The 26716-nt window shown below is 36.3% G+C and overlaps 1 protein-coding gene across 3 annotated transcripts in view; it reads right to left on the bottom strand.

Annotated features, from left to right (window-relative positions):
• The window catches only part of ANKRD31 (ankyrin repeat domain 31), a 133140-nt gene that overhangs the window by 103030 nt on the left and 3394 nt on the right, over positions 1-26716 (bottom strand). For all 3 annotated transcript variants that reach the window (XM_027100814.1, XM_027100813.1, XM_027100811.1), the window contains exons 2-7: positions 21023-21096; positions 17450-17550; positions 9778-9818; positions 6068-6144; positions 4504-4547; positions 677-1297 (exon numbers count right to left, since the gene is read on the bottom strand). In XM_027100814.1, coding sequence (XP_026956615.1) covers positions 677-1297; positions 4504-4547; positions 6068-6144; positions 9778-9818; positions 17450-17550; positions 21023-21096 — 958 coding nt within the window. The remainder of the gene's footprint in view (positions 1-676; positions 1298-4503; positions 4548-6067; positions 6145-9777; positions 9819-17449; positions 17551-21022; positions 21097-26716) is intronic.

The raw sequence follows: 26716 nt of genomic DNA, 5'->3' as shown, positions 1-26716 counted from the left end.
TCTCTGGAAAGTGGAATTGTGGGAGACTTTCTCTTACTGTAATGTTTGATTTTTTTTTTTATAATGAGGATGTGTTACTATTATAATCAGGAAGAAATAAAGATTATTTTTTAAAAGAAAAAAATTGTCAACGTGAAAAAGGGACTTGGCAAGTGACAGGCCACTCCAGGGTCTCCAAGCATAATAGTCCAGGAATTCTACACCCAAGAACTGTGTCACCTGACAGAATCCTCAGACACAGCATGCAAAGTTGTACTGAAGCCAGGCATAATTTTCTCCCTCTCCTGGCAGTCCAATTGCATATATTTTACTTCCAACTAGAAATTGATGTGGGTATCTTATCTCTACTCTGCACCTAGGCAGACATAGTGATTTTCTGAGCTAACCGGGAAAATTCTGGTAACAATTTTTTTCCTTCTTCTATATAAGCAATGTAATGATGATATATCTTCTCAGGTTTTCAGAGGAGAAACTTATCTATTTTAACTTTTAACCCCTTGAAAACTCTACCCCGGGAACCTCAATAAAGGTAACTATATGCTTCAAAGTCAAAAAGTATCTTCTGAGTGTTGGTATTTGGGTAGAAGGTTTGAATTTAAAATAAAGTATACGGGCAATGAAGACTTGTTAAAGGTCACTATAAAAGGCAAAATCATAGACTCATACTTGCACTTACTTGCTGCACTGAAAGATGCTTGTCCTGTAGCTCACCTAACTTGGAATCTTGTTCAACTGGTTGAGTAGAACAAAGAGTCTCAAAATTCACCTCTGCTATTTGTGTACAATCTTCATCAGTCTGAGACATACTGGGCTCCACTCCTAAACATTCATTTCCAGCACTGAGACTGGTATCTCCCTCTTTTCTGTGACAGATGGGTTCCACCTTGGCTTCTGACAACGTGTTTAAGGCTGCTAACGACTCAGCTGGCAATGCATCATCCTTTGAGTTTTCTAGTAAATCTTTGTGACATGTCAAAGGTATTGATATGGAACTCGAAGAATTGCTCAATGGGTTCATCAACTCTCTACATTGAAAATCACTCATTATTCTAATCGGTCTTTCCTCCTGGGTGATTTCTGGTGATGTCAGTAACTTTTCTAAGGTAGACACAAAAGTTTCAAGAGAGCTTTCTTCATCTTTGGTTTCTTCAGAAGTCATGGTCAATGTGACATCCTTGCTAGGCTCCTTCTCTGGCTCTATTAACAAGTTCTCCTTTACAGCAAATGTACCAAGTTCTTTAATAGTAGTACTTGAGAGAAGGCTTATTTCAGGAGAGTCTCTGTCTCTACTTAGTTCCTGTATATTCCAAATAGAATTTACATCATTATTACATATACAAAAAAGTGTTTAAAATGAAAATGTTATAGTTTTCTAGTTCATCATGTTGCTAAGTTACCACCAAAAGCTTTATCAACTTTCCTCCCTTCCATAAATAAAAATACTCTTTATTGGGGCTTCCCTGGTGGCGCAGTGGTTGAGGGTCCGCCTGCCGATGCAGGGGACGCGGGTTCGTGCCCCGGTCCGGGAGGATCCCGCGTGCCGCGGAGCGGCTGGGCCTGTGGGCCTGTGGGCCGTGGCCGCTGGGCCTCCGTGTCCGGAGCCTGTGCTCCGCAACACGAGAGGCCACAGCAGTGAGAGGCCCGCGTACCACAAAAAAAAAAAAAAAAAAAAAAACTCTTTATTACTTTCCTATACCAAATTACTAATGACTGTGAACACATGGTTAAACATTTAATAGTAGACCAAGGGTAAAATTGGCCGGGCCATAATTACAGATGGCAAATTATCTATTCAGCTAAGTTTAAATTATCTGGGCTAAGGGAAGACCAGAGATAACATGGATAGTTAAATCAACAGATAATCTAAAAACTTCACTGCAGTTAATAGTTGAAAAATTCTCCCTTGCTAAAAATCCCTATTGAATTTTATTAATTAACCAGGAACAAAATTGGTGTAGTTTCACCTTCCTTTTATTCCCCACCTCTGTACGCATATGTAAATGTGATGTAGAAAGGCCAAAGGACAGGTGGTCAGGGAGGAGAAAAGGAGAAATGAAAACAGTTCTATGTAAATATTACAAGCTCTGGCTATAAATCAACGGTTCTGACTTATGGTTGTTTTAAACAAAAAACACAAAACTACAAAACACAAAATGACTATTATCTTCAAAGACATCACCTTAATAGGTTATACCTGTTCTCACAGTATTTCCAATGATCAAAATATTATTAGACTTCCTCTTTTGAAAGCGCTTTCAAAATTGTTTATAAGCCATTCAAGAAAATCAGTCTCAATAACTTAAAAGCATTAAACTTTCTTTCAACATTGAAAACTGTTAATTTGCTTGACCTTAAATATCAGAATGGGTTTCAGTGACTTCTGCCTGTTTCTAAAAATCAAATCCACCTTCACTGACATATCACTCTTCCAGAATGCACTGTAACTTGTAAGCCCTCTAATACTATGATTTGATTTGAATAAGGGAAGTGAAAACCATTTTATTCTCCCTCTCTTCCTTTTCTACCTGCCACCATTTATATTCTCTGTACATAGCATCCAGAGCTTAATAAGATATATTTATTAGCAATGCAAACTATAATTTGCTCAGAAAGATAAAAGAAATTTAGAAGGAATTGAAGAACTGGATCCTATCCATTCTTGAAGTCATGTTCAAGATCTCCCTCTTATCTGAAGTCCTTATATCTACTAAATTCAAGGCCTTAGATCTAATAAAGTATATATATATATATATATATATATAACTCTGCCCTAAAGGAAATTAATTCCTAAATTAAGATTGAAGGCATTAATACATAAGACATTAAATAAACTATAAATCGTGCTTCGCTGCTGGCGCAGTGGTTGAGAGTCCACCTGCCGATGCAGCAGACGCAGGTTCGTGCCCCGGTCTGGGAAGATCCCACATGCCGCGGAGCGGCTGGGCCCATGAGCCATTGCCGCTGAGCCTGTGTGTCTGGAGCCTGTGCTCCACAACGGGAGAGGCCACAACAGTGAGAGGTCCGCGTACCGCAAAAAAAAAAAATAATAATAAAATAAATAAATAAATAAACAAACTATAAATAATGTCAAAAACACTGCATGAACTCAAATGAATGGCATAAACCATAGCCCTAGTGTAACAAGAATAAGTTTTCTGGGGGGAAAGAAAGGGAGGCAGTGAAGGGTTTTCAAGATTGCCTGAAAAATGCTCGGTTAAACAAAGTTAAACAGATTTATTTACTACAAGACTTTTCAAAACGTGCACTATAAATCTCTGAGGAGACTTTAGGATACAGTGTTCTCTAAACTTCTTTGTTCAAAAAAATCCTTTATTCTCAGAAGATCTATTACTGTCACAGGAGGCAAGTGATAGGGAAATACTGATATAGTGAATAAGCAATGTTAAAGAGGGAGCAATTACTTTGGTCAAGATCACCACAGTCATCTGAGACAGATCCAAAGAGGAGAAGGAACTTAAGCCAGAAATTAATGATTTGTGAAGGCGTAAAAGTAGGAAAAACACGTATTTCTTAAGCACCAACTAGGTACCAAACACCGTGAGCCATCACTGCTCTCAGTCCTCACTATAATCCTATGAAATGAGTATCACTTTCCGTATATTACACATGTAAATGACACACTTGCCCTTGGAACACAACCTATGTGGTTCCAAATTTTATGCTCTTTCCCTTGCTTTCTGGCTCCTGACTTAAACAAAGGCATGGAGGTGGGAATGTGTAAGGTATACCTGAGATGAAGTAAGGTACAGGTGTATGACAGGGTTGGCCTGGGGAGGTCCTTGATTGTTGGAGTCTGTTATGGGCAGAGCCAATCTTATAGTCCTCTGATTTCCCATAGCACCAAGCAGAAAGCAAAGTCAAAACAAGCCCTCAGGTACATGGTTACTGATTAGTAACTGGAAGATGGGAAAGCAGTATCCAGCAGGAAATATTAAAGGAACAAGGGTAATAGACAAAGCAACAGAAGGCATTTTTGCTATTACATCTCAGCAACTAGTTTGATATTAAATTATATGCTTCTCCTCTAGATAAAGAATAAAAGACTTATAATGCTAGATAAGAAACACAGATCAAGAAAATTCTATTTCATTAGAGATAAGGAAGAATAAATACTGAAATGGGTCTCCACTACAGATATAAGAAAAGTGTCCTCGCGCTTTCTGTCTGACTGTGGCAGCCCAGACTGAATGCGAGAATGTAGGGAAAAATTTTTTGCCACTCGCAAAAAGAACAGTGAAAGCCTGCTTTATTCCAAAGACAGATATACAAGAGTTTACGAGAAAAGTACTGGAAAATTATTCCCCTTAAAAAAAAACAAAAACACTGAAATGGGTTGTTACACAATTCTATCTATTGAAATGGTTTAGTCATATTCCTGCCTAGGGGAAAACTTAAATGAACTTGATACTTTAAGCAACATAATGTTTTTAAAAAAATCTAAACCCAAGATTTGAATAGCTAATTTCTATTATACAGACCAACCTTTTCTGGGTGTGTTAACACTTTAGGATCTTCAGCCTCAGGTCCTAGAAGATAACATTATATGTTTTCATTCCAGTTTTATTAAAGCATTAAAACATATTGTCTCACTCAGCATTTCTTAATCATATAACTTGAAATGACTCCCTCATTCATGTGATATATCAAATATTTAATAAATATTATACCAATTTATTGATATAAAAGTATGTTGGCAATAAAATTATGAAATTCTTCCATTCCTTAAAAAAATATTTCACATGAAGCCAGGTAATATTATAATTGTTTGGAATTAGTTTAGTTAAAAACTAACCTCTCTACTTTGGCTGAGTTATCCTAAGTATTCGCAACTACATGGAAAAATCATATCTACTTTCTCTGTGTCATTATCATCTCCATTATAGGTAACAGAATTTAAATGAATTCATGCTGTTGAGTTAGGCATAAAAAGGAACATTCATGTAGCGGCCAAAAGGAATCAGGAGATGTCCTAAAGGTACATGTATCAACAAGTCTCTATTTCTTAAAGTTATTAAAAATTTTTAAACATTCTACGATAGTTGCTTTTTTTTCCTGTATTGAGACTACCTTTTGAACACTACTAACATTTTTTGAGTATCATTATGAACTCATGATTTTTTTTTCACAAACTTATTTCCATGAACCAAAATCATGTTAGTTTTTTTCCCCAGCTAATTTGTCACAGGTTGGCCAGTGGGAGCACAACTGAGCTAGCTCTTTACCCTTTTAGCACTGCCCCCTGACATCCTTGAAAGCATTTTTGTTTTCCAACAATGGTAAGATTTTCAGATCCATCCTAATATCTTCAAGCTCCAAGACAGATCAGCTATCCTTTTAGGATCCCCGGTTTGCTTGGCATTTGTACACCCATAGCACCCATACACCTGGCACTTAGCAGGCTCAATAAATATTTGTTAAAATAATGAATAAATAATATTACAGACCAAAATCCAGGCACTAGGAGGGCATGCAAGAGTTGGTGATGGCGTTAAGTGGTACTGCTATTGTTGTAGTAGCAACAGATCAGAAGACAGAGATTTTAAAACTTAGCTTTTCAACTTCAAGTATCACGTCCTTGTGCCTTTTCTTATAATACAAAGTTTCAATGACCACTAAGAATATTTACTACACTGTCATACAACATACATAGGTGGCACTTCAAAGTGAAAGACAGCTACCCCTCTAATACAGCTGAAATCAAGTAAATGGCCTGCCTAACTGCCAGTCAAGAAAGACATGACATACATATTAAGAATGCTATGAATAGAGAAAACAAACATTGTTTTCAAATTTGAGCCCCCAAATTACAAGTCAAAAAAGTAGATGTGGAGGAGTAGGTACTGACTGCACCTGAGCTCTTCGCATATGGGCAACTTTAAGCAGCATGATTCCAAGGTCAACAGCAACACTGATTTCATATGTAAAAATGTATGGAAGCAATGTATAGTAGACCAGCCTAGTTGTAAATAAATCCATATCTAATTAAGCCTTCTATTTTTAGGCAAAGACAAATTCACTTTATATGACTCTACTCATCAAAGTGTACCTTGAATACTCTGGTGGTTCAGTGAAAGTTCAGCCTGGGGAAATGACACAGTGAACGCTGGACAACTTTTTCTAATCCTAAAAAAAAAAAAATCAATCAATTAATTAATAAATACATATAAAGTTTCAAATGGAAAAAACCCTACTATTTCTCATTCAGATACAATTTAAACTTCTTTTTAATTTAAAGGAATTTCAAATAGGATCAACTTTTTTTGCTCCAATTACTAGCAATTTGTTAACATTTAAATTTCAAATGGCTGCAAAAATGGAAAGAGCCAAAAAAATTAAGGAATGAACTTTAGGAGTGTAGACAAGCTAAACTACATTTAGGTCTGAAAGTAACTTTGGAGATGACTGTCTACCAAATAGAAAGGTGGAGTGAGAGAGAAAAATTGGTCCTAATTTATGAAGCTTGACTACTTAAATCCTCAAATACACTGAAAGTTTGTCATTATAGCTTGAGATGTAAGTGAAAGTCACTCATGAGAAAATTCTCAGACATTATTTACCTTTCTTACATTTCACAGCAGGGGAAAAAAAGGTAGGAACTACTGAAGGGAAGAGGTTGTGAGCAAAATAAAGGTCAAGCCTAATCTACAATTTTGATCATCTACCCTGGGATAATTAAAAGTTGACTGTAAGCTGGGACGAAGTAAGAAAGTAGCGTTGGCATATATACACTACCAAATGTAAAATAGATAGCTAGTGGGAAGCAGATGCATGGCACAGGGAGATCAGCTCTGTGCTTTGCAACCACCTAGAGGGGTGGGATAAGGAGGGTGGGAGGGAGACGCAATAGCGAGGGGATATGGGGATATATGTGTATGTATGGCTGATTCACTTTGTTATACAGCAGAAAATAACACAACACTGTAAAGCAATTATACTCCAATAAAGATGTTTAAAAAAAGTTGATTGAAGAAAAGCAATCAGTTAACTATTTTTTTCTCAATCTAATTTACTATACAAATGCAATCAAGATATCTTCCTTTAAAAAAAAAAAAGCCTCTTGTTCCAGTTGTTTTAAGAACAGTTTTTATGAACCAGGCATAGCTACTTGAATCCTAAGCAAGAATAATAAATTGAACATTCTCTCCTGCCTAAAAAAATAGAAGTGATCAGTATAAGCTATCTTGAAAATGAATCTGCTCATATAGAATAATTTCTATGAGGCAAATAGAAAAGAATGCCATTTTTTCCCCTAAAACATGATTCTTTGAGTACAAGCTGATTTAAAATAAAACAAAATCGTAGTTTGAATCAACAGCAGAATTTTTTCCTTAATTATAAAAGAGAATTTAACACAGAAGTTTTGAAAATAGAGCAAACTTTCATCTAAGGTATTAAAAAATAATTATTTATATTAGGCAAGACTGCAAACAACATACATGTCCAATATTAGCGAAATGATTAAATGAATTACAGTATAGTAAGTTATACAATGAAATATTATGAGGTCATTAAAATTCATGTTTTTACAAAATATTAATGATGTGAAATAATAATGATGATAAACACTACTTAAAATTTGAAAACAGGGGTAACTCCCTGGTGGTCCAGTGGTTAGGAGGCTGGGCTTCCACTGCAGGGGGCATGGGTTCGATCCCTGGTCAGGGAACCAAGATCCCACAAGCTGCGTGGTGTAGCCAAAAAAAAAAAGAAAGAAAGAAAGAAAAAAAACAGGAAACAAAAGTATCTGCAGAATAATCCCAATTTTGTAGAAAATATGAACAAAACAAAAATATATAGAAAGCCTAAAATAAAATGTACCAAAATGTTAACAATGGTTCTCTCCAGGCTGTGAGACCATGGATGCTGCATTAGTCTTTCTTAGTCTTTTCTCTTTTTCCATTTCTGTAGATGAACTTATATTGCTGATATATTCAGTAAAAGGATTATTTTAAAATAGTGATTCTCAAACTTTTGGTCTTTGGACTCCTTTACACTCTTAAAACTTAGTGAGGAACTCAAAGAGCTTTTGTTCATGTGGCTTCTATTTATTTATATTTACATATTAGAAATTAAAATGGAGAAAAATGTTAAATAATCATTAATTTTTAAGTAACAGTAATAATCCAATATATTATTATATTATTATGAAACATTTTTGCATTTTCCAAAATGAAAAAAAATTTAGTGAGAAAGTGGCACTGTTTCACATTTAAAAAAATCTCTTTAATGTATGGCTTAATGCAAGACAGCTGTCACCTGAACTGCTACAACACATTCAATCTTTTGCGATATATATATATATATATATATATATTTTTTTTTTTTTTTTGCGGTATGCTGGCTTCTCACTGTTGTGGCCTCTTCCGTTGCGGAGCACAGGCTCTGGACGTGCAGGCTCAGCGGCCATGGCTCACGGGCCCAGCTGCTCCACAGCACGTGGGATCCTCCCGGACCGGGGCACGAACCCGTGTCCCCTGCATCGGCAGGCGGACTCTCAACCACTGTGCCACCAGGGAAGCCCTGTGATATATTTTTTTATTTGAAGTATATTACAAAAATCTGGCCTTATACAGATATGCAGTTGGAAAAGGAAGGAGTACTTTAGCAGCCTTTTAGGATAATAGTGCATATTCTTTTTAGATAACATACCAAAACTCTAAAAGCAATAATTTCCTTAAAGGTTACTGGAAATGTGAAAATTGAAACAAAATCAATGAACTTTTATATTGGTCTACGCTGCACTTTGAACGGATCTTTTACTTGTCTGTGGGTGATGCTGTGACATTATGCATCGGTCTTTCAGAAAATACTGATTTGCTGAGTTATGCAGCTCTTCCCTATATTGATCTATTTCATCATAAAAATCTCAAAAAGGTCACCTTTGTAAATATTTCCACTGATCTTACCAGAAAGTTCAAGAAAATGTCTGCCATATACTCCACTGTGAATAAACAGTTTGTTAGTTATTCTTCCAAGTTAAAAAAAAAAGGTGAAACTATTTTTTTTTTACTAATCTTATAACTCAAACAAGTGCACAAGTGCTCTTCTTAAGACAACTATCACACTTTACACAGAAGGGTAAAAAGATATATATTCAAGGGTAGAAATTTAATAAAACTAATAACTTTTCTGCTTCATCAAATGCACTAAGTAAAACTGGCCTTTTTTTTTTTAAAACCGCTAGTACATGGCTGTGAAAAATACGGTGACTACCAGTCCTATTTGGTGCCACTGCCCTGATGCCTACTAAGGCTCCAGCTTTTTATCCACCATTTGCTTTAGCACTGTAAGTGCAAATGTCAATACCATAAAATAGGCAAATAATGTGTTAGCATTATTATGAAAATAGTTTTGACCTCACAGATCCTCTGGGAAGAGCCTCAGGGACTCCCAGGGGGTCCACAGGCTTTACTTTGAGAACCATTGTTTATAAAAAAATTGAAAGGATAAGGTCTCTTTAAGTATAATAGTTCTATGAAAGGCTAATTTCAATAAGCTCTACAAATTCTTCCCTCATGCTATGCTATAAATTTGCTTTTTAAGTAATATTAGAGAATCAACTGATTCAGTCTTTCTCATGCAATGAAACCTATCTACAATGTTTGTAAAGTAACATATATTTATGTTGCTAAAGGGACAATTATTCAAAAATATACAATAACTCTAAAACTCTTAAGAAAAAGACCACTTATTTTATACGTGTAAAATGACAAAAAATATCTATAATATAATAATGCCCAAAATCATTATACTTACTGTAACGGAGCTTCATTTTGTTCCATTTCATCTTGAGGTTGCTAGAAAGAAAGAACAGTAGTTTTTTCCAACTGAGGAATACTAAGCTAATACAACAAGCTAAAAATTTAACATTTAAGATATGTTATTCTTTCTTAGAATCTTTTTTTATTGTGGTAAAATATGTAAAACATAAAATTCACCGTTTTGACCATTTAAAGTTCTGTGGCATTATGAACATTCCCATTGATGTACAATCAACACCAACATCCATTTCCAGAACTTTTTCGTTTTCTCTAACTGAAAGTCCATACCTATTTAAACACTAACTCCCCATTTACTCCTCTCCCAACCCCTGGCATCCATGATTCTTTCTGTCTCTGTTTTGACTACTCTAAGTGCCTCATATAAAAGGAACTATACAATATTTGTCCTTTCGTGACTGGCTTATTTCACTCAGTAATGATGTCTTCAAGGTTCATCCTTGTTGTAGCATGTATCAGCATTTCTTTCCTTTCTCAGGCTAAATAATATTCCATTGTATGTATGTACCACATTTCATTTATCTACTCATCTATTAATAGACACCTGGGTTGCTTCCACCTTTTGGCTATTGTGAGTAATGCGTCTATGAGTGTGGGTATACAAATATATTTTCGAGTCCCTGCTTTCACTTATTTTGGGTATATAACCAGAAGTGGAATTTCTGGATCATATGGTAATTATATGTTTAATTTTTTGAGGAATCACCATACCATTTTCCATAGCAGCTGTACCATTTCATTCTACATTTCCCACCAGCAATGAGCAAGAATTCCAATTTTTCCATATTCTCATCAATACTTGTTATTTTGTTTTGGTAATAGCCATCCTGATGAGTGTGAGATGGTATCTCATCATGGTTCTGATGTGCATTTCCATAATGGTTAAAGATGCTGAGTATCTTTTCATATGCTTATTAGCCATTTGTATGTCTCTTTTTTTTTTTTGGCCACGCTGCAGTGGCTTGTGGGATTTTAGTTCCCCAACCAAGGATCGAACCTGGGTCCCAGCAGTGAAAGCGCCAAGTCCTAACCACTGGACCACCAGGGAATTCCCTACATCTTCTTTACTAAATGTCAATTTATGTCCTTTGCCCATTTTTTAATTAGTTGTTTGTTGTTGTTGAGTTATGAGTCTCCATATACTCTGTGTATCAATCCTTTATCAGATATATGATTTACAAATAATATTTTCTCCCTTTCTTTGAGTTATCTTTTCACTCTGTTGATAGTGTCCTTTGATGCACATAGGTTTTTAATTTTCACGAAATCTAGCTTATTTTTTATTTTGTTGCTTATGGTTTCATAGCCAAGAAATCATTGCCAAATTGAATGTCATGATACTTTCCCCCTATGTTTTCTTCTAAGAGTTTTATAGTTTTGGCTCTTATGTTTAGTATTTTGTTTTAATTTCTTTCTGTAAAAGCATTTGTGGAACTTAGGTAAAGAGAAAGGGAGTGTTCCTTCTTTTTATTCCTAGCATTTCCCTTTTCTTAGTTCATTAATCCATAATAGTCCTGATGAGCCACTCTTGTCAGGTTCTGAGTTCTAATATTTCTCCTGAGGGCCAAAAATCATACAACCTTTGTGTTACAGTGTTAAATGCTTAATGGATTCTGCCTAATTCTCAAGTCATGCCAGAAAATCTGAAGTTGTTGTGTCCCTTTCAAAAAAGATTAAAAAGTGTTTCCATTTTAAGATTTCACAGCACACTGGCTTTCATCGCTTTAAAAGGAATTCTTACCTTAAATATCTTATTAGTATCAAAGAAGATCTTTACAAAAAGATCTCTCTTTGGGGTACCCTCTATGTTTGTTTCTATGATCAATAATAAAGCTTTCTGAAAATATGTAAAGCCATTTAGCCTGAACTTCCAAGCATTTTTGATCACTGAAACAGCCATAATAACAAGAAAACACAAAGTAATTTGAGAACTTAAATCCTCTCCAATTAATAATGTTCATTGTTATTATTGATAGTGCATCCTTATAGTGCTCAAGGTTATCACATTGGTTCCACATATACATACTTCCTAAGCAGACATTGCAAAAAGCTCAGAGGTCCAGAGTGAAGAAGGAATTTCAAGAAGTAAACCTAGGGACTTCCCTGGTAGCGCAGTGGTTAAGAGTCTGCCTGCCAATGCAGGGGACTAGGGTTCGAGCCCTGATCCGGGAAGACCCCACATGCCGCAGAGCAACTAAACCCATGTGCCACAACTACTGAAGCCCGCGTGCCTAGAGCCCGTGCTCTGCAACAAGAGAGGCCACTGCAGTGAGAAGCCCGCGCACCGCAACAAAGAGTAGCCCCCGCTGGCCACAACTAGAGAAAACCTTCGCACAGCAACGAAGAGCCAACACAGCCACAAATAAGACAAATAAATAAGTAAATTTATAAAAAAGAAAGTAAACCTAGATATTCCCAAGGATTAATTAAACAGGGTACACTTATGTACTTACTTGGTATTTCTGAGTCTTCACAAAGCAATTCATTCAAGTATCTGTAACACTCATTTCATTCATCTTACTAAAGGACCAGTGAATTTTCCAACTGAGGGCTAATTTTTCATTTGACCCTACCCACATAAGGAAAATACAAAAGATAAGAGAGCAAGTAAGAAGAAAGTTTGCTCCTGACAGCTGATTTTTTTTTCCTCTTCCATAGGCAGAAATACCCCTCAGGAGGTAATGCCTCGGAATATAATGGGGGTTGGAGCTGTTCATTTGTTGATTAACAAAATGTAAGGATACACTTCAATCAATTCTTTCTTAAGGGGTACAAATTGCTATCTATGCTTTTGATACATGAGACATTTTTCTCCTGCCCCTACGAGGGCAATAAAGTGCAGACATTTAAAAAAAAAATCTGTTGGGGGTGTGGTGTGAGAGGTGAAAGAAGGTTTAAATTAATTGTATCAATTTAGAGGATCTGGGAAAGGAGCAAATCTGTTTATATATCCTTAACCAAAAAACAATACTCTACTATCTGAGATCATTTTCTTCAACTGAATCATGGATTACTGGGAGAGAAATGGAAGCCTGGCCAACCTGATCAGCCTGACCAACCTTGGCTCTCCATGAGGCATGAGATGTCTCACACAAACTATCCTCACATTCCGCAGAACAGAATACACATTCCTGATATTCAGCGTTTTAGTGATCTTGATGAATTATTGATAATGTTTGCTTAAAATACCTTTCTCTCAGACTGAGGTAGCCAAATTTGGTTATCTATACAAAAATATTTTTTATTATTTCCAAATATCCACATGATTGTCTTTTAGAGAGTTTGATCTGGACATATGGTACCATCTCCACATTGCTTCAGTGTTAGTAATGCTAAAATGATCATTTTAAACTCCACTGAGTAGTATCTAAATACAACTTAAACACAAAGATATTCAACCACTGAATGAGAAATATCTTTACTCTGGCTGAGTCAGGTGCCAAAGACCTGTTTTCATCCATTCCTTCCCAAAATATTCCTAAGCAATTGCAACTCTGGGCAGAGACAGCAATTCTAGGACCCTAAGAATTAAAGCAGGTCAGGATGGGTTAGTCAGGAAAAGGATATCAAAGACATTAATGATCAGCATAATAGAGTCAAGGGGTTCCCTAAGTTTTGAAAACTCACCTTGAATTTGAGTGGTCCAGCTATTCATGAATCAGAGAGGTAGCTAGCAAGAGAGAATATTACCTGCCTACTGGGGCTTAAAAAGACCCTGCAGGATTCAAATTACTACATATAGAATGGATAAACAACAAGGTCCTACTATATAGCACAGGGAACTATATTCAATATCCTGTGATAAACCATAATGGAAAAGAATATGAAAAAGAATATGTGTGTGCATGTGTGTGTATATATACACATATATATATAACTGAATCACTTTGCTGTACAGCAGAAATTAACAACATTGTAAATCAACTGTACTTCAATAAAATAAATTAAAAAAGAAAAAAGACCCTGCAGTATATATATACATAATCTCTCCATGGGCTCTGGTCTGGCCAACCATGATCCTTCTTCCATTACACAGTTGTCGAACAAGCCTGTGCTTGTTTGTTTCCCTTTCAAGGTTCTCTTAAATGTTCATTTTAACTGATTTCACCACCACATATGGATAAGGGTGGAAGGTGGAAGCTGCTTAACGGAGAGGAAAAGTGAATTCAACCTGGATTCATACCTCTTAGACAGCATTTCAGTGAGTAGAAGATGGAAGAAGCAGCCTGATGGTAATAATCACAAGATTGAATTAATCATTGTTCCCTATCAAACAAGTATTTTCCAGTATTCAAAAACGATTATAGTAAGATCAATGATGCCTGCTATATTAGTCAGGGTTCTCCAGAGAAACAGAACTAACAGGATATGTTTATACATAGAAAGAGATTTATTGTAAGGAGCTGGATCATGTAACTATGGAAACTGGCAAGTCCAGATCTACACTGTGGGCCATCAGGCTCAAGACCCAAGAAAGCTGATGGTATAGATAAAGTCCAAAGGCCGTCTGCTGGATAATTCTCTCTTGCTTAGGGAAGCTGGTCTTTTTGTTCTATATAGGCCTTCAACTGGTTGGATGAGGCCCACCCACTTTATGAAGGGCAATCTGATTTACCCAAATCCAGTGATTTAAACGTTAATGTCATTCAAAAACATCCTCAAAGAAATTCCCAGAATAATGTTTGACCAACTATCTGGGCACCTGATGGCCCAGACAAGTTGACATATAAAATTAACTATCATACCTCCTAATTTTGATAGTAATGTCTCCAATTATCTCTCCATACATACTACTAAACTCTCCAAACAAAATTTTTAAAATTTCTATGTAAAGTTTAAAAACTGCTTGCCATAGCACCTATAAAGAACAAGAAAAGGTACGGCAAGACCCAATAAAAATGATGAGTATGAAATATTTTAAAAGACTGCTCCCTATGTTTTTAAAAATTAGCATAGTGGGGCTTCCCTGGTGGCGCAGTGGTTGGGAGTCTGCGTGCCGATGCAGGGGACACGGGTTCGTGCCCCGGTCTGGGAAGATCCCACATGCCGCAGAGCGGCTGGGCCCGTGAGCCATAGCCACTGAGCCTGTGCGTCCGGAGCCTGTGCTCCGCAACGGGAGAGGCCACAGCAGTGAGAGGCCCACAAACTGCAAAAAAAAATTAGCATAGTGCATGTCAAACGAAACATCCTCTATTTCTTCATAGTTTGCCCTTACTTGAAATGTTCCATCATTTTAAAAAAAATTTTTATTGCAGTACAGTTGCTTTACAATGTTGTGTTAGTTTTTGCTGTGCAGTAAACTGAATCAGTTATACATATACATATATCCACTCTTTTTTAGATTTCCGTCCCGTTTAGGTCACCACAGATCATTGAGTAGCGCTCCCTGTGCTAAACAGTAGGTTCTCATTAGTTGTTTATTTTATACATAGTAGTGTATATGTGTCAATCTCAATCTCATCATTTCTAAAATAGTTTGTTTTGAAGTTGAATATCAATATTATATCTGAGTTTTAAGAAAAATTTATTTAGAAATCTGTTTAGTAACTGAATTATTTAGAATTTACTTAAAATTAGGTTGAAGTTGTGAAACAATATATATTTTTTTCTTTAAATAACTCTGGGAAAGCACCTTTTCTGGTCTCTCTATTTATTTGACAAAATCAATTTTACTCATATAGTTAAATTTCTAAAGGTTTATTTTCAAAGAATAAAATTAAAAACTGTGAAAGCAGCATCTGTTAATTTAAAAACTGATATCAATTAAAATTTGCTACAGATGTTTAACACTTTGGTAACATGGTCTAACTCTTACTGTACACAAAAACGGTGTGGGGGGGTGGGCAGTGGAAAGTTAAAGGAGGTATCTATTTTACTACCAATGAATTCCCACGAAGGCAAAGAGAGGGACCAATACCAAGTGCTTCATTTATCCTTCTTATCTTAATTTTACAACAAGCCCGTAACCAGCAGATGGCTGAGTTACAATCTCATGAAAAATCTTTGAAAGATACATTCATTAACTCTTCAAGTCCTCTATGACAATTGTTCCAACAGCTGATCATCAGCAATTACTTGGGAGGCTTTTGAAAAATGGACAGTCCTAGGTTCTACTCAAATATGGGTCTGAGAGTCTATATTTTTAAAAAGCTACTAATAAATGGAATATTTATAAATGGAATATTTCCTGCCGTATGGATAAACAAAGGATGTCACAGTCATCAATGATTGCAACCATCCAACGTGAGCCAGTGAGCCCTGAGGAAACTCAGGGCTGAAAAGAATACCTGCCATCTAGCAGCCATCAGACTGCAGCCACTCCCTGCGGTGAGTCCTGAGGAAACTCAGGATGTGAAAATACAGGATACCGGCCCCAGAGAGCTGAGGTTCACATCAAAGGAATGATTTCAATGAGCCCAGACTCTGGCACCTTCCCATACACAGAAAAGATCTAAATTCCTTAACTTGAGATATCTGGTTTTCTTTCATTAACAATAATCTTTTAACGTCCCCCGACTACCTGCCCTTTGTTGCAAAACTCCTAATTTATCCTGGCTCCTCCCCTCGCCTCCTCAAAGCAGTTTCTCAGAGTTATCTGAAACGCTGTCTCCCGGGCTGCAGTGCTCATTTTGCCCCAAATAAAACTTACCTCGTAACTCTCACCTTGTGCAATTTTTTAAGTCAACACTATCCAAATAAGTTTGGTAATCAAGCTCTCAAAATCACCGTTCTGAGGTACAATCTAGAGCCTGATACAATTTTCACATGGTAAATGTTTCTCAGATAAATTGAAAACAGTTAATTTTTATTTCCTATTTCACAGTTACTGAAGCTAAAGGGAAAAAAATTATTTTTCTTAAATGAGAAGTTACAAAAATGATATTTCAACAAATTAGTAGAAACTAAATATGGACATCTCAGCTTTAAAAAAATATTTGGTGTTGAATTTTACTCTTTTGACTAGATACAATTCAATTGATACACCTTCCTAGGTACAATATTAAATAAACCCGCATGGTCACTCTTTGGAACTGCTGTCAGTTTCTGCTATTAAAATACATGTATTCTCCGTTCTATTCCTTAAGACTCTGTAGTTATCTCTGGTTAGCTAACTTATTTATGCCAAGGTGCTAAATGAATCATCCCTTACCTTTCCCCATGGTGACTGCATTAAAAAGAAACAAGTGAAAATTTGTGTATCTAAGTGTGTGCCCACACACATGCACTCACACACCCACACACACACCCACACACACACACACGACAATAGAAGGGTCTTTCAGTGGCCCATATCTCAAATTATACTACACAGACTAGTATCTTCTTCACAAATTTAAGGTGACCTCTGACACACAATGGAGATGAAACTGTAATTATTATATCCTATTTTAGCCTATTTTAACCTTCTCAATTCCACATCTCTACCAGAAAGAGAAATAAATAAAGGAAAGAGGGCCTAAAACATTTGGCTTTTACTGAAGTTGCAGTGAAGAAACAGAATGACTGGCGAAGAAAAGGGAAAAAACTGAGTAAGAAAAGAAAGAAGTAAAATAATAGGACAAATAGAATTAATCATTAGTAATTTGCCCCTATTTCAAACAGCATTACCAATTTTTAATAAGTATGCATTTAATCAATATACTACATACCTGTAAGACTGCATCCTCACTAATAGGCATCATCTGATTTTTATTCAGTTGCTCTTGTGGATCCTCTCTGAGTTTGAATCCAAGTTGAATCTCTGGAGTGCCTAGAATGAAATATAATCATAAATCATTTGCAATAGTTTTATTGCTCTGCTTTAACAACGACCCAAGGATTTTATAGACACTGCAAAATGTCATTAAAAATCATCTTGTACGGGACTTCCCTGGTGGTGCAGTGGTTAAGAATCCGCCTGCAAATGCAGGGGACACAGGTTTGTGTCCCAGACCTCCCTGGTCTGGGAGGATCCCACATGCCGCAGAGCAACTAAGCCCGTGCACCACAACTACTGAGCCTGTGCCCCAGAGCCCGCATGCCACAACTACTGAAGCCCGCACGCCTAGAGACCGTGCTCTGCAACAAGAGAAGCCACGACAAAGAGAAGCTTGCGCACCACAAGAGTAGCCCTTGCTAGCCGCAACTAGAGAAAGTCTGCGCACAGAAACAGAGACCCAACGCAGCCAAAAATAAATAATAAATAAATAAATTTTAAAAATCATTTTGTAAATCATAATTTCCTAACTGCCACTTTTATGTGTCAAGGTTTTTAAATTTAAGAAGAAACGTATATACAATGCTGAATGAAATAGTACTTGATATTTCTTTGTCCCAGGATGAATGAATGCAAAGGATATATAAAGAAAATTGTACAGACTTAAACCCTGCTAGAAAGAACACTTTCTTTTTTCATTTTAAGTCATTTTTTAAAACTCATAATGCTAATATATTATTCAAGAAGAGTCAGAATTTTCAAGACGGCAAATTTAGCCCATATTTAACTTTTCTTCCCTTCCGAGTTCCCAAAAAGAATCCAAAGAAATTAGTTTAAAAAAAAAATCTGAAGCAGCAATGGGAAAAAGGAAATATAAAATAAAAAATATAGAAGATGGGAATGGATTAGAGGGAAACCAAACCCTGGTTAGCAGCTTGTCACTCATCATAGGAAAAGGAGGGGCTCCCTCAGAAGTAACCAGTATATGGAATTCTTCCATCAGAATCCCAGAAAACCACCTAGCTCAGAGTAAATCCCACAGACAAAATATGAAGGAGGGTAAGCTGGAAGCTCACAGTGGCTGGAGTCTCATACTATTTGTACCACAGAGCTTGCTGTTTGTACCAAAGAAGCTTAGGATGTATGCTGCAAGCCAACTACTCTGTGTAGGAGAATATCTTCCCTCCAAGATATGGAAATGTATTAAAATCTGAGGCTGATAAAATAATGTAGTGATGGCACAGAAGTAGAAATAATCAAATATATCAGTGAAACAAAACAAAAAGTGGGAAACAGACCTATAATATATTTGGGAATTTAATATATAACAATAATGGTATTTTAAACAGTGGCAACAAGATGACATTCAATAAATAATACTGGGGCAATTAGTTAATCATTTGAAAAAAATGAAGTTAGAGACCTACCCTACCTACCCTCCATATGCTAAATTATTCTAAAAATATTAAAGACATAAAAGTAAAAACAATAAATATAATAAATGGAAAAAAGAAAAAGAAAATATTTTTATGGTCTTGAGATAGGTAAAATATTTCTAAGTTTGAAAAAAGAAACCTTGAAAGAAAAGACTGACAGATTTTATTATATAAAAATTTTTAATTTCTGTACTACAAAACATATCATGAATAACATTAAATAATAACTAGGAAACTGGATAAAACTATTTACAATGTACATACAACAAAGTTTTGCTATCTTTAATATATAAAATGCTCTTATAAATTAACAATAAAACGAGAATAAGAGGCATTAAGGCAATTCATACACACAAAAAAATTATAAATGGTCAATATTAAAACATGCCTAGCCTTGGTATTCTTCAAAAATGCAAATTAAAATAATCAGATATGTTTTATTCACCAGTTTGGCAAAGATTGCATATGTCCTGTGTTGGATCTAGAGGGAAAAAGTCATCTATTTTAGGGGGCAATATATGTCAAGGTCTGACATGTGCTCATCCTTTAAAGCAAATCTAACTTTAGCTAGTTACTCTAAGGAAATAATCAGAAAAGTAGGCAAAGATATAATACTGAGAAACATCAAACATAATCAAATCATTAAATGGTACATTCATACAATGGAATAAAAGCAGCAATTTAACAGGCTGAGGTAGATCAATATAACAAAGAAATAATACATGTAGTACAATACTAATTATGAAAAAAGATATATATATTGGTATGCAAAAGTCTGGAAAGAAACACAAATACTAAACACTGCCAATTGTTGGGAGTGGAATTACAGGGAAGAGAAGGGGATGGGATCTTTCACTTTCTGCATTATATAATTTTACATTTAAAAAATATTTTATACTTTTAAAAATTGGCAAAAATAATTAAGGTCTATCCATTTGGGGAAGGGAAGGGAAGGGAAGGGAAGGGAAGGGAAGGGAAGGGAAGGGAAAAAACTTGGTTGGAATATTGAAACAGATCTCTAACTTCTTCCTAGTGTCATTTTATATATCATAAGAACACATTCTGGAGACCAATATTACACACTATCCCTTCCAATTACATGTAGGAAAAACTACTCCAAGAAGAAGCTGTAATTTGCCGCTGGGGTATCAGGTGAGAGGAAGTACAGTGAAGACTTTGTGAACTACAGTGGGCTTGAACTACGCAGGTCCACTTAAACAAGGATTTTTTTTTTCATAGACATATATTTGGCCCTCCATATCCATGGGTATGGCGTCCACAGATTCCACCAACCGCAGACCATATCGTGTACTATGCTTACAATCTGCGGCTGGTGGAATTTGTGGATGTGCAATCCACAGATAGGGAGGGCCAACTATGGGACTTGAGAATCTGAGGATCTGGGTGTATACAGGGGTTCCTGGAATCAATCCTCCATCGATACCAAGGGACAAGTGTATACACACAAGAAGATTTTCATGATGTTTAGGAGATTTTCCTTCCATTCTACACCTATTTCCAGACATCCTCCAATAAAAAATGGCTCACAGGAAGAAATCATAAAAGGAAATAACCTACAGTTTGAACAGCTACTGCAGAATTGATCTTTTTGAACTGTAACAATTAGTGATAGATTTTTCCAGAAGTGCTTAAATTGATCTAGAAGTGGACTTAGGAGATTTGGAGAATTTGTAAGTGAAAGGCTCTTTTTAAAAATATATATACCAAGGATATTTGTACCTTAATTTTAGTCAGAAAGAATCAGATTGATTATTATAAAGTATTATCTACTTTTGCAAATAGGAAAGTTCAGGGTTAAGCAGGAAATTCTGGGGTGGAGAATTGCTATTCGAGTGCCACTTCCACAACTCAGTAGCCCTCTCTAAAAGTCTTAAACATCTTCCAGAAGTTACAAACCCCATTGCTATCCTTATAAAATAACAGATTTTAAGGTCTATTACAGATGCCTGTAAGAAACTAACTCCGTGTAAAGAGTTAAAGAATAAGACTAAATATAAAAGGAGAAGTTAATGGAATAATAATATTTGGAAAATTAAAGGAACTACTTAGAGAAAAGAATTATTTCTCACCTTTGCATGTTCTACTTATACCAGGATGGAGACTGAACTCAGATCTAAGAGATGTGTCTTCCTTAAAAATCAACCTTTCAAACATAAGAAAAGAAGGTACAGATGTTATGATGTTTTCTAAACAAAGACTAACAAATCAACTGTCATCTTTTAGAAAATTTTTTCCAGCTTTATCGAGATATAATTGACATACAACACTGTGCAAGTTTAAGGTGTATAATATGATGATATATTGCATAAACTGCAAAATGATTAAGTAGATAAACTTTTAACATGGTTCAATGTAAACTACTCAAAAATTATAATTTGTTAAAATTCTTAGTTATACCACTATTAATATTCTATATCAAAATTTTTTTCCAGAAATGTAGCCTTTAATTTAAAACTTATCCAAAGTGAAAAATAAAGACATATTCATGTGGTCATGTTCATTTTAATAAATATTCTGCTATTTTTATATATTTTGGAGTAAGGGACAAATATCAATATAGTTTTTGAACAGAAGTGAAATGAGATTATTTGAAGGACCAGTGCTGTTGGGTTTTTTCCTTTACCTTTCTCTATACCACAAAGAATTTCAGATTAAAATCCCAGGGTTAAATCTGAGTGTATATTTTCAGAACATACAATTACAGAACTTTAACTTTTGGATTCACTTCTTACTATGCTCTTGGCAGCACCAAGGTAAAGAGAGAAGACAGTCCTTATTCTCAAGAAGCTTCAAATCTGGTGAGGGATACAAATAGCAATGATATAGCACAGTGAGTATGCTACTAGGCAGACCTAAGTATTTATTTCTTCTGCTTAAAAAACCTTTACAGAATGAAAAAACAGGCAAAGGACTTGAATAGACATTTCTCCAAAGAGAATATACAAATAGCCAGTAAGTACATGAAAAGATGCTCAACAATACTAAACATTAGGGAAATGTAAATCAAAACCACAATGAGGTACCACTTCACACCAACCAAAAAACAGAAAATAACAAGTGTGGCAAGGATATAGAGAAACTGGAATTCTTGTACTTTCTACTGGGAATGTAAAATGGTACAGCCACTGTGAAAAAGTTTGGTGGTTCCTCAAAAATTAGACATAGAACTACCATTTGATCCATTAATTCCATTTCTGGGTATGTACACAAAATAACTGAAAGCAGGGACCTAACTTGTACACCCATGTTCATAGAAACATTATTCACAATAGCTAAAAGGTGGAATTGACAAGTATCCATCGACAGATGAGTGGATAAACAAAATATGTACAGACATACAGTGGAATATTTTTCAGCCTTAAAAAGGAAGGAACTACTGATACATGCTACAACATGGATAGACCTTAGAGACATCATACTAAGTGAAATAAGCCAGACACAAAGAACAAAAATGGTATAATTCCATTTACATGAGGTATCTAGAGGAGTCAGATTCATAGAAAGTAGAATGGTAGTTGCCAGAGGCTGATGGCATAAAAGAATGAGGAGCTATTATTTAAAGGGTACACAGAGTGTCAGCCTGGGAAGATGAAAAAATTCTGGAGATAACTAGTAGTGATGGTTGTACAACAATGTGAATATACTTAACGCTATTGAATTATACACTTAAAAATGGTTAAAATGCTAAATTCTATGTTATATATATCTTACCACAATAAAAAAAATGTTTAAAAATCTTGCCAGAATCCAAGAATGTAACAATGTACTAAGGCATAAATATATGATTTGGAACTAGGGCTTTTTGGTTTATTTTCTTATTCATTTTGCTTTTTACTTTTTTTATGGAAAATTACAAACATCAACAAGTAATACAGACAACAGTATACTCATCGTCTAGGTGCAACAATTATCAGTACACAGCCAATCTTGCGTCCTCTATGATCCCTCTGCCATCCTCTCTACCCCCTGCAAGTCTCCCACTGGATTATTTTTAAAGCAAATCCTGGACATCTTATTCCACTTCATCTGGAAATATTTCAGTATTCAACTTTAAAAGATAAGGCTCTTCAAACGTAACCGTAATAATCACACCTTTAAAAAAACAGCCAAAATTTCATACCTAAAAAGAAGTCAATAACTCCTTAATATTATTAAATTTACAGTCTGTAGTAAGCAGCCTCTATAATGGCTCCCGGTATTTATGCCCTTGTATATGGTACTTATCCTTGAGTACGGACTGGATCCAGTGACTCTTCTAACAAACAAAATACAGCAAATAGGTTGAGATGTTCCTTCTGAGATTAGGTTACAAAAAGATAGTGGCTTCCATCTTACTCTCTTATTCTCTTGCTTCTTCCCTCTCATGGAAGCCAGCTTGCCATGTTGTGAAAGCCATTTGCAGAAGCCTATGTAGCAAGAAACTAAGGGAGGCCCCCAGTCAACAGTCAGAGAGGAACTAAGGACTCAGTTCAATAGCCAGAGAAGGAACTGAATCTTACAGCCACCATTTGGGAAGAAGATCTTTCTCATGAAGCCTTGAGATAAATGCAGCCTTCTGAGTCCTTGAAGCTGATGATCCAGTTAAGCCACTCCTAGATTTCTGAACCACAGAAACTACACAGTATGTGTATTGTTTTAAGATGCTAGTAAGTTTTGGAGTAAGCTGTTACACAGCAATGTAAACTAATAAACAGATTGTAGTCAGATTTCCCTGTCTCTTTTTACAGTTGTTTTGTTCATATCAGGCTCCAAACAAGATGCACACATTGCATTTGGTTGTATGTCTCTTAAGTCTCTTTTAAAATCTATAACTTATCCCCTTCCCTGCCCCTTACAATTTATTTGTTGAAGAAACTGAGTTGTTTTTCCTATAGAGTTTCCCACATTTTTGATTTGAAGACTGCATGTCATTTAACATGTTCCTCTGTCTTGTATAGTTCCTGTAAACTGGTTATTATATATAGAGGTTTGATCTGATTCGAGTTCAGTCTGGGGAGGCACTGTGTGTACTTCCTACAGGAGATAACAAAGAATGTGCTGAGAAAGGCAGTCTTGTGCATACAGTCTTTCAACCCCTGCTAGGCCTTGGGTCTGGAACACCTTCTTACTAAAAGATAGAGTCCTCCCAGCCTGTACTAGACTTACCACCTTATATGGGAATCCCTTTCCCTGTTTAGACTCAGTGTGTACTCCTTCGTTCTGTTTAAACGCGTGTGTCATATGGTACCTGGCCAACCCCACTGCTCTGTCTATCCTCTGTGGGGAGAGGATGAAGTCCTTCGTTCTGTGGCACAAGAGGGGTGTGGGCAGGCCAATGGCCCTGCATCAGCTGCAGAGAGTGACTGCTGGCCATGCGGGACTGATGCCCACTACGGAAGCTAATCTTGCTCTGTCTCTTCTCTTCTCTCCATTTAACAGTTTTAAGAATAGTACTTGGCACCATTCTGTTTTAATCATTGGAAGAGCCCCTATTTGCCATATATCCTGACCAAAAATGTTGCTTTCTTTAGCTAATTTAATGTGATTATTAATTCTTTGTCTCCTGTATTTTGCTATTTTTCCCTTCTGCAACTGTATCCTTTAAAACAGGTATTTTCCATCTAGACAATTCACATGAAAATAGTGCTAGCCTATCTTAAGGGAAAGAATTAACACTCATCTTGCAGGGTAATTATGTTCAATTAGCCTTTTACTATATGCACTTATAATGTTCAGAGGACATGATTTGACCTGAACATATACCTAAATCCAGGTAATAATGAACTATCTTATAAGGTGGTTCTGTTTAAATGTATTGAACAGGATTAGTTTGCAGTATACCCCTTAATGTTATTGAGCAGTTCACATTTACGGGAGGCTGGGACAGAAATTAAGGATTGGTAAAAGGTTCCCAGGGCACATATAAGAAAAATGAATCCTGCCTCTTAGTAAACAAATCACAAGCAAACAAAACCTCACTAATCAGCAACTTAAATTCTTACAGATTAGTAGCAACACTTACCAAGCCAAAAAAGGGACTGGATGCATTTTACAGTTTCAAGAGGGCTAGGACCAAGTCCAGGTCCTCAGAGTACTTTTCAGGCACAGTTAACACCTGGCATCCTCATTCTTTGAAAGCCTTGCTTTATCTAATCCCCGTGGTCATCAAACCCCTTCTCAGATCTTAGCAAAAGCACCTTAATAGCTGCAACATTTAAGGATTATTTATGTATAACATTTTGCCTGTTGGGGGTCCCTGCTCTACTAGGACCTGTGCTCCTCATTCCAGTCAAAGTAGAGAGCTTGTGCATGAAAAACAGAATAAACTGCATGTAAGTAAGCAAAGAAGATGGGTGGGAGGGAAGCAATGGTATTCAGCTCCAGCAATGCTTAGACTTTGTATTTCCATACCAATAAAAAGAAAACTAATTTTTAACCTTGAGCTATGAGATCTGAAAGAATGATGTTTCTATGGCACTGCAGAGAAGCATTTAAAAATGAATTAGGGGGGAAAAAAAGATTGGTCAGTCAAGATAGAGTAAGCCATCTATAGCCTAGTTCTCCACTCATTACAACTAAAAACTCTGGTAGATGGGACTTCCCTGGTGACGCAGGGGTTAAGACTCCATGCTCCCAATGCAGGGGGCCCGGGTTTGATCCCTGGTCAGGGAACTAGATCCCACATGCATGCCACAACTAAGAGTTCGCATGCCACAACTAAGGAGCCCTGTGCTGCAACTAAGGAGCCAGTGAGCTTCAACTAAGGAGCCCACCTGCCACTAAGCAGCTCACCTGCCACAACTAAGGAGCCCATGTGCCACAAATAAAGGAGCCTGTGAGCCGCAACTAGAGGAGCCTGCCTGCTGCAACTAAGACCCAGTGCTACCAAATAAATAAATAAATATTAAAAAAAAAAGAAGACAGTGCCATCTATAAAAAAAATAAAAATAAAAACTCTGGTAGAATTTTTTTTTAACAGCTACCTGAGCAATCTGAAAAGTAAATAATAGCAGGTAAACTGGGGACTGAAATTCAAATCTAAATAACAACTCTGGAGTAGGTGAGTCTCATGGTTTGCTTGGTTTTTTTGTTTTGTTTTTTGCTCTTTTTTTCTTTTTCTTGTCTCCAGTTTTGATCCTAGGCCTAAACCTATAAGTGTACAGTGGACACAGACAGGAAAAACTCCAGAAGAAACCTCTCCTACCTTTATCCAGAGAACTAGGGAAAGGGATCCCTGAATGCCAGAAGGTGTGGGGGGAATGTGCCTGAGTTTTCTTGTTTTCTCTCTTTAGCTTCAGAGCTATACTGCTACCAATCATGGTAGCTTGGGCACTTAAAACTTAAGAGAAAACCTGTCTCTCTCCTACTAGAGGAACCATACTCCCAAGAGTATGAAAAGAACCTCTTTTATTTTCTTCTCTTTTTCTTTCACTTTGCCCTGAAGGTGGCCCCAACTGTAGGGAACTACTCTACAGCGAGAAGGCTAACACTGAAAGAAATCCATCTTTCTGGTCAAACGAATCAACATGTGGGCATGGGGAGGGAAGGGTGCATGAGAATCCTGGAGAAAAGAGAGCAGGAAGGGGAATCACCTACTTCTGTATATGATCCAACATAAGTGTGAGGCTCAACCCTGAGCTGTCCACATGCAGAGCAGATTCAGAAAAGTGTAACAAAGGCTTAGAGAACTGAACTATGATATTAACTACTGTCCAAATTCCAGATTAATCCCTGAGTGGTACATGAGTCAGACAGACTCAAACAGTAAAGTAAAGGCTTTACTC

Source organism: Aethalodelphis obliquidens, unplaced genomic scaffold (genome assembly GCF_003676395.1).
Source record: "Aethalodelphis obliquidens isolate GAN/ISIS:26980383/991018 unplaced genomic scaffold, ASM367639v1 scaffold4, whole genome shotgun sequence".
Lineage (NCBI taxonomy): Eukaryota > Metazoa > Chordata > Mammalia > Artiodactyla > Delphinidae > Aethalodelphis > Aethalodelphis obliquidens.
Note: the sequence above shows the minus strand (reverse complement) of the source record. Positions and strands in the feature narration are given on the sequence as shown.